This window comes from Ornithorhynchus anatinus, chromosome 10 (genome assembly GCF_004115215.2).
Source record: "Ornithorhynchus anatinus isolate Pmale09 chromosome 10, mOrnAna1.pri.v4, whole genome shotgun sequence".
NCBI classification, from domain to species: domain Eukaryota; kingdom Metazoa; phylum Chordata; class Mammalia; order Monotremata; family Ornithorhynchidae; genus Ornithorhynchus; species Ornithorhynchus anatinus.
This window is the reverse complement of record NC_041737.1, coordinates 20,631,739-20,648,632: the sequence shown is the minus strand read 5'-3', so window position 1 is coordinate 20,648,632 and position 16,894 is coordinate 20,631,739. Positions and strand designations below refer to the sequence as shown.

The window sequence follows — 16,894 nt, the reverse complement described above, 5'->3', positions numbered from 1 at the left end:
AATGAACAGTGAGTCTTTATTATAATTATTGTTATTATTACTACTACTAATAACAATTGCCAAGCCCTGTGGTAGATTCAATATGCCAGTCCCTGTCCTCTAAAGGGTTAGAGTCTAAGTAGGAGGGAGTCAGGTATTTTATCCCCATTTTACTGATGGAAACTCAACCAGACTGTAGTGAGGTGGAAATTGGGTAGCCCCCTGAGGCCACCAATTTCAGTGGCAAACAATCAAGGAAAAACCATGCAGTACTTGACCCTCAGACCAAAAGCACATCATCAGAGGAGTGTGGGTCCAACAGGAGTCCTTAGCCCCTTCGCTCTCACCAAGTCCAGAAACCGGGGCATCTTCAGCCAGTAATTTGGAAATACAGAGAGTCTAAGAGGACAGGCCCAGCATGGCAGTTCATCTGATTGGGGCCTGAGACAGCTGTTTGCCCCATAAGATCTTCCAGGGACACTGGTCTTTGGAATAAGAAATCTGAGGCTCCCTGAATCCCAGCCCTGAGAGTGGTTCAAAGGGGTCCCCAGATGGTGTATGGCTAATGCCAATTGAAAGGAAGTTAGGAGAGGCCTGAATAAGCAGAAGGAACACTATCAGCCACCCCTCTTCCTACCTTCTACTGGACTGTGACCAGAACTAAGGGCAAAAGGAGACTTACTTTGCCCAAGGAGAGCGTACTTGTTCTTCTGCAAGGTTGGACTGGGAAAAGTGACTTCCCTTTCCCTGCGATGTTAACTCCTTGTACACTCATAGAGGAAGCCCCTATAAGTTTGATGCCATATTTTCCCCTAAAGGTATAGGAGTTTAGAGGAAGCAGGGCTTCTGGACACATATATGCACATATTATATATATATATATATGTATATATATATATAAATTCTAAAGGATCAGTTCACTCTATATCTTGGGATTCTTTGGTATTGTCTCAACCATTAAACTTTGAAAATATCCCAGTATATAATGCTTTTTGAGAGTATTGAGGTTTTGTTCCTCATTTTATTTAAACTGGTGAAAAGTTGGCAGGCACAGTGAGGGCTGGGAGCTCTAGGCAATCTCTTATCGTTCAGGAATATTCTGGATCCCAGGAGGTAACTCCTATGGAAGTATCACAGTCAGCTCTGATAAATGAGTATCCGATTGCAGTGCAGCAAGTACTGTGTTGAAAGAAACAGAGTCATTCCCTAATTCAACTGAGGTACATCTGCAGTGGGCATTTTATGAAATGTCCAGAAGCAACAGAACACCAGTCCTCCTTTTTTCCCTGCTAAAATGTTTTTTCAGAAAAGAATGGCATGCCCTTGAATTTGTTCTTTTCTATCACTTCTTCATTACAGGAGCCTCTAATAACAATGGCATCCAGAAAATTGAATTGCACTTTGGTGGGTGTTAGCATTTAGACTATATTCTCTTTGTTGGCAAGGAACATATCTACCAACTTTCTTGTATTGTACTCTCCCAAATGCTTAGTACAGTGCTCAGTACACAGTAAGTGTTCAGTAAATACCATGAATTGATTGATTGAAAACGAGACACAGAAATGAGACACAGGCCAACACAGATAAAGCAGTTTTACACAGAGTACACACAAATACATGCATCCTGACACAAAAATAGTGCTGTGCTTGAGGAGAAACAGAGCCGGAGGAGAAACAGACCCAGCAGAGGAGAAGTACCTGGATATAGAAGAAGGGATCCACAGAGACAGAGAGAGAGATAGATGGAGATAGAGGGAAAGCACTAATTTGTTCTGTATCCAGATCAGTAGAACCAGTTGCATTTTCTGTCATGGCTTCCATAGTTGAAAGTTGAGCCTTTGTAGCTCTCACTGGACTAGGCCTACACCTTTAGCCTGCTCCTCCAGGAAGTGGGACTGAGGCTATAGACTAAATCAATCTGTTAATCAGTTAATGGTATTTATTAAGTGCTTACTGTGTGTGAGAGCACCACACAGAACTTTTAGGAGAGTACGACAGAGCAGATAAACATAATTTGCCGTGCCACAAGGAGCTTGCAGTCTAGAAGGGGAAAAGAGTTGAAATGAATTACCTATATGTACAGAGAAGCAGCATGGTGTAATAGAGCATGGGCCTGGGAGTCAGAAAGCCATGGGTTCTAAAACCGGCTCTCCCTCTTGTCTGCTGTGTGACCTTGGGCAAGTCACTTCACTTCTCTGGGCCTCAGTTACCTCATCTATAAAATATGGATAAAGACTGTGAGCCCATGTCCAACAACCTGACTCCCTAAAATCTACCCCAGAGCTTAGAACGGTGCCTGACACATAGTAAGTGTTTAACAAATACCATAACTATTATTAATTATTATTGTAAGTGCTGTGGGGTTGAGGGTGGGGTAATAACAAGTCCTTAATGGGTACAGATCCAAGGGCATAGGCAACCCCGAAGGGAGAGAGAGAAGGGGAAATAAGGGTTTAGTCAGGGAAGGTCTCTTATAGGAGATGCAATCTTAATAAGGTTTTAATGATGGGTAAAGTTGTTGTCTGTCATATATGAAAAGAAAGTAAGTTCCAAGCTGGAGAGAGAATGTGAACAAGGGTTTGGCGGGAAGGAAGAGAAGACCTAGTTTCAGCGAGTAAGTTTGGGTTAGAAGAGGAAAGTGTAAGGAAGAAATAATAACTGTGGTATTTAAGTTGCTTACTTTATGCCACGAGCTGTACTAAGTGCTGGTGTAGATAATAATGTTGGTATTTGTTAAGCGCTTTCTATGTGCAGAGCACTGTTCTAAGGACTGGGGTAGATACAGGGTAATCAGGTTGTCCCACTTGAGGCTCACAGTTAATCCCCATTTGACAGATGAGGTAACTAAGGCACAGAGAAGTTAAGTGACTTGCCCACAGTCACACAGCTGACAAGTGGCAGAACTGGGATTCAGACTCATGACCTCTGACTCCCAAGTCCATGCTCTTTCCACTGAGCCATGCTGCTTCTCTAGCTACAAGATAGGTCCTACATGGAGTGCACAGTCTAAGTAAGAGGGAGAAAAGGTATTGAATATCCATTTTGCAGATGGGTAAACTGAGTCACAGATAAATTTAGTGACTTGCCCAAGATCACACAGCAGTCAAGTGGTGGAGCAGGGATTAAAATGCAGGTCCTCAGACTCCCAGGCCTAAGCTGTTTCCTCTAGGCTACACTACTTCTCTGGAGGTAAGGTAGCGGGGGGCGAGCTGACTGTGTGCTTTCAAGCAGTGGTAAGGAGTTTCTGTTTGATGTTTCTGTGTTGATCCAAACACTTATCATTTCCTGCTTTGACTATTGCATCAGCCTCTCCTTTGGTCTCCCTGTCTCCTATCACTCCCCACTCCAGTCCATACTTTATTCTACTGTTCGGATCATTTTAAATAAAATGTGTTCAGTCCTCAGGAGCCTCCAGTGGTTGGCTGTCCTCCTCCACATCAAACAGTAACTCCTTACCGTCAGCTTTAAAACACTAAATCAACTCGTATCATCCTATCTTACCTTGCTGGCCTACTAAAATTCAGCCTGCACACTTTGCTCCTCTAACGCCAACCTACTCACTGTACTTCAAACTTGGCTATCTCACTGCAGATCCCTAGCCCAGTTCCTCTGGCCAGACACTCCTTCCTCCTTCATATGGCAGACCACCACCTTTAAAGCTTATTCAAATCAGGTATCTTCTCCAAGAGACCTTCCTTGACTAAGCCTTCTTTTCCCCTACTCCCTCTCCCTTTTCTGTTGCCCTGACACTTGGACCTGTACCCTTTAAGCACTTACTATTCACCCCACTTTTGTACATATCTGTGACTGTGACCTTTTTATAGGTCCATACCCATAATTTAATATGTCTCCCCATATAAGCTATATGCTCCTCGTGAGCAGGGAATATGAACTTTGTTGCATGATTCTCTCCCAAGGACTTAGAACAGTGTTCTGCATACTGTAATTACTCGATAAATGCTACTGATTGAATTACTTGATGTAAAGATAGATGAGCAGCCAGAGGACAGACATCCAGGGAGCCTAAAGGGTAAAGTAACTGTGGCCCCCTCATGGCCATTTTTGGCGATCTTGATCATCCAGGAGGCAGGACTGCAACAGAGAGAATGGACCAGCCTCAGGCAATCAGAACACACAGCAATGGGAAGGACTTCAATTTCATATCAGTACATTTCTCTAGTGGATGAGAGAAATTACTAGGGATAGATGAGTTGCAGGTTTTCATTATGAGTCAATCAATAGTGATGCTTGTTGAGACCAAAGCCAAGTGTTATATGTTCAGTGAAATCAAATTAAAAAACAATCTGAAATTGGAATCAATTAGAGAATGCTCGTATATAAAGAAAGCAAAAAAATTAGTGTTTTCTGATAAAGGCAAAGAGATCATTCTACTGTGACATTTTCATAAGAATTTGGGAAGGGATATCGGCAAACATAATGAAAAAGAAATGATATTATCCTCTGCTTAATTATTTTTTATTTAGTTGACGTTGATTATATGTTTGGTGTTGTTAGAGATGTAATAGCAAATATCTTTCTTGATCAGGAGACTTTTGTTTTAATATTGGCAAACCAGTTTACATACTCATCCTCGTAATAACCAGATTTCCGTAATGAAAAGAGCATGAGCTGGGAGTCAAGAGACCTAGGTACTAATCCCTACTTTACCATTTGGGTGACCTTAGACAAGTCATTTAACTTCTCTATGACTCAGTTTCCTCATCCATAAAATGGGAAATTAAATACCTGTTCTCACTTCCTCTTAGACTGTGAGCTTCATGTGGGACAGGGCATGTATCTGATCTGATTTCAGCATATCTACCTGTACAGTGCTTAAAACATAGTAAGCATTTAACAAGCAGCATGGCCTAGTGGAAAGAGCATGGTCCTGAGAGTCAGAGGGCCTGTGTTTTAATCCCAGCTCCTCTACTCGTCTGTTGTGTGACCTTGGGCAAGTCACTTCACTTCTCTGTGCCTCAGTTACCTCATCTGTAAAATAGGATTAAGACTATCCCTGACAGGGACTGTGTCCAACCTGATTATCTTGTACCTACCTCAGTAAATACACTACCTGACACACAGTAAATTTAAAAAAAAACACAATTATTATTATCGTACAGAATGTCATTCACGATATTCAACCTCTGAAAGGTTAGTTAAATCTAAAAATGCCCATGTATTTGGGGTGCTGTGTTGACTATTTTTCTCTCCCCTTTCATTTTTTTTTCTTACTGAAAGCTTTCAAGCAAGAGATGAGATTATAGGAGAGATATGAAAGAGGTTTATGAGAGGTAATATGTGAGAAAGGAGATTATTCTCCGTATCTTTGTGGAAACATAATAAAGGACTTTGGAAGTTGCTGTTAGAAACTATTTTCAATCTAACATGAAACTCAACAGGTATAGACATCACTGAAAGTCTGCCTCCTGTCTCTCCCTGCTCCAGTCCACACTTCACTCTGCTGGACATATTTTTCTACAAAAATGTTGAGTCCATGTTTCCTCACTTCTCAAGAACCTCTAGTGGTTGTCCATTCACCTCTGCATCAAACAGGAACTCTTTATCGCAGGCTTTACAGCACTCAATCACCGTGCCCTCTCCTACCTTACCTCCCTGATTTCCTACCACAACCCATACTCATCCTGCCTCTGCTCTGTTACACCCTCCCTCTTCATAGCCGACAATCATATTTTCTACCTTCAAAGCCTTATTGAAGGCACATCTCCTTCAAGAGGTCTTCTCTAACCTATGCCCTCATTTCCTCTTCTCCCACTCCCTTCTGCATCACCCTTACACTTTATTCACCCTTTCTTAGCCCCACAGCACTTATATATCTGTAATTTATTTATTTATATTAATGTCTGTCTCCCCATCTAGACTGTGAGCTCATTGTGTGCAATGAATGTGTCTACTAACTCTGTTGTATTGTACTCTCCCACTGCACTGTAGTACAGTGCTCTAAACACAGTAAAAGCTGAAAAAATACAACTGATTGATTGAGAGGGAGAAAAAGCACAGGAGAAAAAAGTCCAGCTAATCTTTCATGTTTGGCTGCTGGCAGTGAGATAGTCTACACACTCAGGTGAATCTGAACTATGCATCAGCTTGCTTAATTGTCTCCACCATATGATTTCCCCACCCCAATTTTTGAGGAGAAAATTAAAAATTATTGTTTGTACCTCAAAACTTTAAGCAGTGATATTGGCATGCTAAAGGGGAAAAAAAGAAGAAAGATAAAAAAACATGACAGAGATTGTTGGGGGTGAGGGGAATGAATTTCTTCATTGAGATGGGAGCAATCTAGCAGGGCAAGAAGAAAAGGGAAATAATATGACAACACAGCAGAGAGAGGGAGCTAATTCATTGAGTGTTGTAGTATGCAGTGTCTAAGAGAACCCTCTTACCTTTCTCTTCCTATTCTCCTCCTTTCTCCTTCTTTTCTTCTCTTGTCCCTTCCTCCCCTCATCACTAGACTTAATTCTTACATGACCCTTGTAAATATTCCACCCATGTTTGAGTGTAACAAAAATTGTGAGAAAAAGTGAGGTGATTATGTGAGTAAATAGGGTGTTTCTTTATTTGTTCAGCCTGCCAACATCTACCAATATGCTGTAGTGGGCAGAACATAGAACTGGAAGTGACAAGGTCTGCCCCCACTTTGCCACCAGCCTGTTACAGAATCTCAGTCAACTAATTTAGTATTTATTCATTCATTCATTCATATTTATTGAGTTCTTACTGTATGCAAAGCACTGTACTAAGTACATGGGAGAGTTCAATATAACAGCAAATAGACACATTCCTGCCCACAACAAGCTCACATCTAGATCTCTGGGCTTCATTTCTTCGCCTGTGAAATAAGGATATCTTCCTTTTCTAACCTCACAGGAATGTTGTGAAGATAAAATGAGTAACTTGATATAAAGGGCTTTGGAAAAATTAAAGTGCTACATAAATAAAATTCACTATTAGGATAAAAGCTTTTATATGGATCCCTTTAGTCAAGGTCATAAGGAGCTGTAAGACATTCATTTAATTTTATTTGCTTTTCTAAAAGTAGAACTTCAATCTTCAGTCTTAGCTGTCTGGTAGAAATTATCACAGTTATATAATGTATACTATACTATTGCTGTTCACTTTGTCAGTGGAAGAATGGGAAACCACTAAGACCTCAGTGACCCCAGGAAACATAAAAAATAAAGAGCAATCAAAATTCACCAATAAAGTGTGTTTGGACAATGGTAAAGATAATGAAATTATTCACACTAACTAGGAAGATGTAGAAAGAATGGAGGAAGATGAAGATAGCACTTAGAAGAGTGCTTGGCACGTAGTAAACACTTAACAAATACCATTTTAAAAGATATCAATTTGTGTCATTTTTATGTCAGTAATTTGTCACCTAATATTAATTATAGTTACAAGACTATTCAAAGGGATCATAGGGAAAAAAATTGCAAAAAAATGGGAAGGATAAGAAGATGTCTCCAAAGAATCAATTAATCAGTCAAAGGTATTTATTGAGCACTCACCATGTGCAGAGCATAGTACTAAGTACTTAGGAGAGTACAGTACAACAGAGTTGGTAAAATTGTTTCCTGTCCACAGTGAGTTTACAGTCTAGAAGTCCAGTCCAAAAAAAAAAAAAGCCTAAAATGGTCATTTGAGAGGATGAAACTAAAAAAATGGAATCTGCCCATCTCAGACTAAAATGAAAGGAAAGAGTAAAGAATAATAATAATTATGGTATTTGTTAAGTGCTTACTACATGCCCAGCACTGTTCTAAGTGCTGGGGTAGATACAATGTAATCAGGTTGTCCCACGTGGCGCTCACAGTCTTAATCCCCAGATGAGGTACCTGAGGCACAGAGAAGTGAAGCAGCTTGCCCAAGGTCACACAACAGACAAGTGGCAGAGCCAGGATTAGAACCCATGTCCTCTGACTCCCAAGCCCATGCTCTTGCCATTAGGCCACGCTGCTTCTCAGGAAAGTGAAGAGCAGATAATGAATCCAGTGGGGAACAGGCATGGAAGGAGTCACTGTTGAGTTTGATTGAGGCCTTATAAAAGCAGGTAGTGTGTGGACCAGAAAATTAAAGTCCTAGGAGAAAAATCTATGGCCATAATCCTGCCAAGTATACCTTGGGATAAAGGTAAGGAGAGAGCTGAGGTAAGTTGGGGGAAAAAATGGTTGTGCTCCTGGGCCTGCAGGAGCATGTTTTAAATTGAAATAAAGTCATATGTGAAAAAAGTTGATAATGAGAAATAGAACTTATTATAGAGTGGTAAACATGTTGTGGATGCTTAACCAATCAAAAAAATCAAAATAAGGAAGGAAAAGGACACTTTGAGAACTGTGAAGTTTTTATCACAAGGATATGTTTTATAGGAAGAGAAGATATTTGTTTTTTATGGTATTTGTTAAGCACTTTCTATGTGTGCAGCATTGTTCTAAGCACAGGGGTAGACATAAGATAATCAAATTGGAAATAGCCCCAGTTTTACATAGGAATTACAGTCTAAATCAGAGGGAGGATTTAATCCCCATTATACATATGAGATAACTGAGGCACAATGAAGCTAAATGACTTGCCCATGGTCATACATCAGAAAAGCAGTGGAGCAGGATTAGATTTCAGGTCTTCTGACTCCCAGGTCCATCCTCTTTCCACTAGGTTACCTGCTTCTCTATTTAATATATGAAAGGAGAATAAACTCCAGAATTAATTCTGAGGTTCTGTGGGTAGTCCCAGAGGCTGTAGACTGCTCTGGAATCCAGGAGTGTAACCAGATGGAATGTCACAGTTCTGGGTCAGTGGCCCATACCATGTCCTTATAGCTTTCCCCACAGGGCACTGAACTACCATATCATAGGTCATTACTCCCAATTTCATTCAGTAAAACACTTTTTTCTGAGAAGAAAATTATCCCATTTCCTCATCTTTGAATGGTTTTATTTACTCTCTTGTTTTTCTAAGAAGTGAGCCTAATTTGGATTTATTTACTTTGTAATGATTATCACTTCGGGATACTCATTATGTTCTATATCACAGTAAAAGATTGTGAGGTAAAGACTTTATTGCTGTTGTCATTCCACTTTATAGATATTTACCTGAGATCATGAATGATGGGCTGACTAACCAGATCAACAATCCTGAGGTGGATGTAGACATCACAAGGCCAGATACTTTCATAAGGCAACAAATCATGGCTCTCAGAGTGATGACAAACAAATTAAAGAATGCATACAATGGAAATGATGTCAACTTCCAAGACACAAGTAAGTAATCAAATCGATGAAAAAATTGATTTTAAAATGTTCCTCTGTCCTGGAAGCTAAATTATGATATATGAGATGGAATAATTACAGATCATAACACCCACTTTTTTCTTAATATATCGACTTGTTCTTTTGAACCTATATTAATTGTCTTTTTCTGACTTCGAAATTGGATTTACTCTAAAGATTAAACTCCAAGGACTACAATTATAAATTCTAATCCCAATTTTTCTGCTGGTCTGCTGTGTGACCTTGGGCAGGTCATTAAACTTCTCTGTGCCTCAGTTACCTACCTGTAAAATGGAGATTAAGACTTTGAGTCCCATGTGGGACATGAACTGTGTCCAACATTAATAAAATACCCATTCTCCTTCCCTTTTGCACTGTGAGACCCATGAGGGACAGGGATTTTATCGAATCTGATTATTTTGTATCTACTCCAGCACATAGCATGGTAATTGGCACACAGTAATTGCTTAATAAATGCCATCATTATTATTTTTAGTAACCCACATTCTAATCCTGTCCCTACCAGTTGCCTGCTGTGTGACCTTGAGCAAGTCACTAAATTTCTTTATGCCTCAGTTTTCTAATCTGTAAAGTGAAGATTCAGTACCTGTTCTCCTACCTTCTTAATCTGTGAGCTCCATTTGGGAAAAGGTCTGTGTCCAGCCTCATTAACTTGTATGCATCCTAGTGCTTAGAACAGTCCTGCACCCATAGGAAGGGCTTAACAAATAAAATAGCAGTGATAATTGTATATAAAAATCATTTTTGTAGATTCAATGAAGAAATCTTATGAGTTATAATTTGTGGGTTTATAACTTTTGATGAGGCACTTTTAAAAATACCTTGCAATTTCATTGTAAGTCTACTTAAAACTCACCCTCCCTAAGTTCCCTATCTACTGGCCCAGGAGCGACAAGGAGATTCATCAGGCTGGAATTTCAGGACTTTGAAAATATTTTTCCATGGTTATTACTGTTTTTTAGGAAACAAACTTAGAAAAGTCTCTAGGAGTTTTACCTAAGAGTAAAGTGAGAATAAAAGAGGAAGAATCAGAAGTACTTTTCAGGCAGATATCTGCAAGCAGCGTGGCTCAGTGGAAAGAGCCCAGGTTCTAATCCCAGCTCCACCGCTTGACAGCTGTTTGACTTTGGGCAAGTCACTTAACTTCGCTGTGCCTCAGTTACCTGATCTGTAAAATAGGGATTAAAAACTGTGAGCCCCACGTGGGACAACCTGATCACTTGTATCCCCCCAGCGCTTAGAACAGTGCTTTGCACATAGTAAACACTTAAATACCACCATTATTATTATCATTATTATTATTATCTGTACTATATAGTAGGGTGTATATAGGAATGGCTTTTCTCAAATTGTACAGTGAGAGTGATTGGAAGAATTATGAAATTCCTAAAACCAAGCATTAGATTCTAAAATAATCCTTTTAACCTATCACATCCTCACTGAGTCATAGAAGCCATTCCACCAAAGCAGAGGTACAGAGACTTTCTGTCCCCTCTAGCAAAGGATGCCAGAAACAATGCCTATCATCCAGGCCTGTGAGACACAAGAGATGGAGCATATTTATGCCTAAAATATTAGAACTAAAGTTAGAAAGACTAAAATAACAAAACAACAGAGTTTGGAAGGATTTTTTTCTTTAATGTGGTCTATTCCCCCTCAAGATTCAGCCTTGCTGTTGGTGCAGTAGGAAGAACACTGCTCTGGGAATCAGGAGAACTGGAAATGCAGTGGGAATATGTTTAGCAGGGATGTTAGACATAAGTGATGCAGCACAAAACCCTGGCAATCTAGTCCTTTCCTTCTTGCAGGTTTTCTAGCCTGAAGTCCTCATCTTCAGTTAATTGTATTTATTGAGTGCTTACTGTGAGCAGAGCACTATACTAAGCACTTTGGAGAGTACAAACAACAATATAGCGGACACATTCCCTGCTCACAACGAGCTTACAAGTCCTGTTTTCCTATCTAGGCACTGTAAACAACACCACCATCATCCCTCTCTCAAAGATCCATAACCCTGTTATTATTCTTGACTCATATGTCTCATTCAACCTACATATTCACTCTGTCACCAAATCCATCCAGACTACCATCACAGCAACTCTAGAACCTACTCTTTGATCCCCAGCCAAACTGCTGTGACAGTCATCCAAGCACTTTTCATCATCAGCCTTCTCGCAGACTTCCTGGCCTCCTGTCTTTACCCTTTCCAATCCATGTTACACTCTTTTGCTTGGATCATCTTTCTGAAATCCTATTCAGTCCATTTCTCCCCACTCTCCAAACTTTCAATCATTGCCCATCTATCTCTGTATTAAATAGAAACTCCTCACCATTGGCTTAAGCAGCGTGGCTCAGTGGAAAGAGCCCAGGCTTGGGAGTCAGAGTTCATGGGTTAGAATCCCAGCTCTGCCACTTGTCAGCTGTGTGACTGTGGGCAAGTCACTTAACTTCTCTGTGCCTCAGTTCTCTCATGTGTAAAATGGAGATTAACTGTGAGCCTCACGTGCGACAACCTGATTACCCTGTATCTACCCCAGAGCTTAGAACATTGCTCTGCACATAGTAAGCGCTTAACAAATACCAACATTATTTAAGGCACTCAATCAACCAATCATATTCATTGAGCACATACTATGTGCGGAGCACTATATTAAGCACTTGTGAGTACAATGTAACAATATCACAGAGTTTTATCAGATAGAAACTCCTCACCACTGGCTTTAAAGCACTCAATCAATCATATTAATTGATTACTTACTATGCGCGGAGCACTCTACTAACCACTTGTGGAGAGTACAATATAATAGTATCACAGAGTTGGTAGATACATTCCCTGACCACAATGAACTTAGTCTGGGGGGAGACAGCAACATAGAGGGGGAGACTATCAACTCATTCCTTTCTACCGTACCTCACTGATCTCCTACTACAACACTTAGCTTCTCTAATGCCACTCTACCCTCTCTACCTCGGTTTTGTCTATCCTACCATCATCCCCTTGACCATGTCCTCCTCTGGCCTGAAACATCTTCACTCTTCATATCCTATAGACAAATACTTTCCCTACCTTCAAAATGCTAAAATCACATCTCCACCAAAGGCTTTCCCCAGTTTAACCCTCATTTCCCTACCCTCCCTTCTCTGTATCACCTATGCACTTTGATCTGTATCCTTTACGCCCTTGATATTCACCCCACCCTCATTCCTATATGTACATATCCTTCTACTCTGCCATTCCCCTTTCTGTAATTTATTTTAATGTCAGTCTCCCCCTGTAGACTGTAAGCTTCTTGTGGACATGGATCGTGCCTACCATCTCCATTGTATTGCAGTTTCCAGAGCATTTAGTACAGTGCCCTGCACACAGTAAGTGCTCAATAATATCATTGATTGATTGGTTGAAGTCTCAAAACTGAGGCTAATCCATTGTTCCCAATAGGCAATTCCAATTATCAAAAGGCTTGGGTTGAAAGCTCTTTGTAGGCAGGTATCATATTTACAACAGTATTATATTACTTTTCCTCAAGTGTTTAGTACAGTGCTCTGTATTCAGGAAGCACTCAATAAATACCTTTGACATCAATTGGGTGCAACCATTTTTAATCAGTCATTTTAGAAATGAGCAAAGGAGTTTGGAGATGTCAGAACAAAGAATGCTTTTTTTGAAAAAAATCTGAAGCTCAGGATAAGAAGAGATTAGCAAAAAGCATTAATTGTATCATTGTTATGTGCAACTCTACAGTTTGGTCACTGAAGCAAAATGTTATGCTTGTACACTTGAATTAATGAGACAAAAAGAGAGAAAGAAATGTTACAGATGGAAGACAGAAAGGCCTCTCTCTTTCCCAAGCACGATTTATCCCAAGTACATGTTATGCCTGGAAATATGTAGGACCTTTTTCTAAGCTGCAGTCATTCTTTGAGGCGACTGTGGTACAATTTATGAAATGACATTTTCAGAGCACTTTATAGTCTGGAAGTGAATATAGTCTACAAAAAGTATTCTTCTTGGGCCTATGGAATAATTTATTCCTGAAAGTAATTTGTCTCACTCCTGAATTCATTCAGTAGTATTTATTGAGCGCTCACTATGTGCAGAGCATTTTGTGTCTTTCATTTTCTCTCTTTTATCATTTGTTTTTCCATACTCTGACCATCACTAATTTTTTTTTCCTCCTCTTTAAACTTTGGCTTGTCCTGATGTTTATTTTCTCTACCATTGATGCTCCTAGGCCCTTAAGAAAGAGGTTAGCTGCCATAATAATACCAATAATAATTATGGTATTTAAGTGCTTACTATATGCTAAGCACTGTTCGAAAATAGAAGGTAATGAGGTTGTCCCACATGGGGCTCACAGCCTTAATCCCCATTTTACAGATGAGGAAACTGAGGCACAGAGAAGTTAACCTACTTGCCCAAGGTCATATAGCAGATAAGTGGCAGATCCAGGATGAGAACCCACATCTTCTGACTCCTAAACCCATACTCTTGCCACTAGGCCATGCTGCTCCTCTATTAAAGTGTAGAGAAGAGAGTCTCTACTAATTCCACCTGGTACAACATCTTCCTGCTTACCGCTCTATACCTATCCTGTAGTGCACTTAGAATCAGTTTGAGCGGCTCCAAAATACTCTGGACTCATTACTCTGTTTAGTGACAGGAACAGGAGGTAGTGCTTTGGAAAAAGGAGACCAAAGAAAGATGAAAACAGCTGGCAATGCCCTGTTTATTTGTGAGCAGAGAGCTTTATTTGAAGGCAGAGAGTTTGTCTACTTTTTTTATGGTAGTTGTTAAGTGCTTACTATATGTGAAATACTGTTCTAAGCACCGAGATAGATACAAGTTCATCAGGATGGACACAGTTCCCCATCCCACAACAGGCTCACAGTCTACTTATTCCATTGTACTTTCCTGAGTGCTCAGTTTCTTTGTATCCTGTACATAGTGAAAGTTCAGTAAAACCAACTAGTTAATAATAATAATAATAATAATAATAATGTTGGTATTTGATAAGCGCTTACTATGTGCCGAGCACTGTTCTAAGTGCTGGGGTAGACACAGGGGAATCAGGTTGTCCCACGTGGGGCTCACAGTCGTAATCCCCATTTTACAGATGAGGTAACTGAGGCACCGAGAAGTTAAGTGACTTGCCCAAAGTCACACAGCTGACAAGTGGTAGAGCCGGTGTTCGAACCCATGACCTCTGACTCCAAAGCCCGTGCTCTTTCCAGTGAGCCACGCTTGACTGATTGAAAGAAGGGTCTAAGGGAGGATCAAAGGAACAAAATAAATAAAGGCTCTTTTGGATAACAGGTAGTTAGAAATAACTGTCATAGCTCAATGCTAGAAGTAGCGTGGCCTAGTGGAAAGAGCCTGGGCTTGGGGGTCAGAGGATTTGGGTTCTAATTTCAGCTCTGCCCACTTGCCTGCTGTGTGAGCTTGGGAAAGTCACTTAACTTCTCTGAGCCTCAGTTACCTCATCTGTGAAATGGGGATTAAGACTGAGAGAGCCCCGTATGGGCCAGGGACGGCGTGCAACCAAATTATCATGTATCTACCCCAGCATTTAGTACAGTGCCTGGCTCGTAACAAATAGCAGTAAGAAAACGCTGCTTGCTCTGTAAAATGAAATCATTATTTCCGACTGTCCATACAGAATTATTTTGGATAGGATCTGACACTCAGAAGCCAAGACATAAGTATTACCCAGCATCTCATACCTACTGTGTATATCCAAAAATCAATTTTTTTAAACAATCCAGACCTTAAAACATTCACACACTGTGTTCATTTCTATTCCAAACTGTTCCTGTTATATCACATCAAATCTTTTGTTTCTTTCTTTCTCTGATTTTGTGGTTTGGGTCTTTCCCGTCCTAGGTGATGAAACCAGTGGTTCCGGCAGTGGAAGTGGCTGCACGGATGACATCTGCCCAACGGAGTTTGACTTCATCACAACTGAAGCATCCCCAGTGGACTCAGACAGGAGGGAGGTAGAGTCCTCAGCAGACAAACCTAGCCACTCACGCCTCCCATTGCCCATCGCCTGCCTGCTCCTCTCTCTGCAGAGACAGTGGAGATAATCCTGGATTTGGGTCCCACAAACTGCCTTTTAGCTGTAAGAACAGCCAACTTTCTTCTTTTCTTACACTCTTGGAATATGAACCATGCCGCAGATACTTAACAGTTTTCTAGGACAAGTGAGCAGAACTGTCACCTGCTCCCCATTTTGTTTTCCCAAAGATACCCGGTGCCAGACTGAACTACTTCTGATCTCCTTCCGATAGCTGTGCAGACTCCGTCCGCTCTCAAGAGAATTCCTGTTCGGATCTTTCTTACCAGAAGACTTTTCTTACCTTCATTTCCTTTGTTGCTGCAGAAGTAATGGGATCTCACAATGGGCTTTTTCTTTTGTTATGAAAGAAAAGAAAAGTAGAAAAAAAATGATTTTCTTCTACAGAAGCCAGTCCAAGATGACTATGTTCTCAACAGATAGGCCAAGAGGATGAAGACCAGCCCCCAAAATAGAAGTTCTTTGTTGGCATCCTGACCTCTCCAGGGGCTTCTCTGTAACAATTCAAATTGACGGAAAGCTTCTTGGGAGAAAGTCTGAACTTTTTTTTTTTTCTAAAAAAGACAAAGTCAAAAAATGGTAGTAAATTTACAGTATTCCTCGATGGTGAATGTCTTGCACTTCAGCCACATCCACACTGAACCGTTGATTTGAAGACACATAGCGTATACATTAGAAGTTCGCTTTTACTACTTTTAAAGCAACTCCACCAGGGCTCAGAATCTCATGTTACTTCTTATTTGGTATTTGTTTCCTCTTTGCCCAGTATGAATTTCAGCCATGGCACCATTTTATCTTAAGTGCTTTACCCAGGTTCTTCTAAGGTTTTCACTTAACTTTCTATCAACAGTGGTGAAGCTGAACAACTCAAGGTTTGGACTAAAATAATTTCTAGTGACATAATCTCCTTGCATTTGCCACAGGTTTGACAGTTATTAGGTTCCCCCACTCCTCTGCTCATTATTCTTCCAAGATGACAGTTCTTACAATGGGCTGATAAGTGATTGGACCCAAAGCAAGTTTCCAGTACTTCCTTTGTGTCAATTGGTTTCCTCATCACAAGGGCATTCTAGAAGAAAGAAGAAGTCAAGACAAAAAAAAGTATAGTATTGACATGGAGATTTCTTTCACTTTTTTAGTCTTAGTATGATCATCTATTTTTATATATATATATATAAATATATAAATCACAGATTTTAACTTCTTAATTACAAGCTCAGGGTTGACACCTTTGTAAAAAAAAAATGTTTTGTCAACCAGCTCTTCTTGTTTTCTAATGCTCAGGTAAATGACTCTTTAATGACCTGTGAGCACTAAGAATCAAGAAAGAGGACTTTTCATGTATCTAACTGTCCATTTATTAAAAACTCCAAAGTGTGCTTTAGCACGAAATTCTTTCAAGGTGAGGCCAGAGTTCTGGGGAATGTCAGGACTTAATTTTTCATAGCCAACTGGGAGCTTAAAGAACCAGTCACTTCCATAGAACCATCACCTACATGAACATGGCCCTGCTGTCTGAAATTCCTGGCT

The 16,894-nt window shown here is 40.3% G+C and overlaps 1 protein-coding gene across 1 annotated transcript in view; it reads left to right on the top strand.

Moving 5' to 3' along the window:
- GPC6 (glypican 6) overlaps positions 1 to 16,081 on the top strand; it is a 719,587-nt gene extending 703,506 nt beyond the window's left edge. Inside the window, exons 9-10 of the mRNA XM_039913281.1 lie at positions 9,085 to 9,260; positions 15,172 to 16,081. Coding sequence (XP_039769215.1) covers positions 9,085 to 9,260; positions 15,172 to 15,374 — 379 coding nt within the window. The 3' untranslated portion in view covers positions 15,375 to 16,081. The remainder of the gene's footprint in view (positions 1 to 9,084; positions 9,261 to 15,171) is intronic.
- Positions 16,082 to 16,894: the final 813 nt, after the last annotated feature.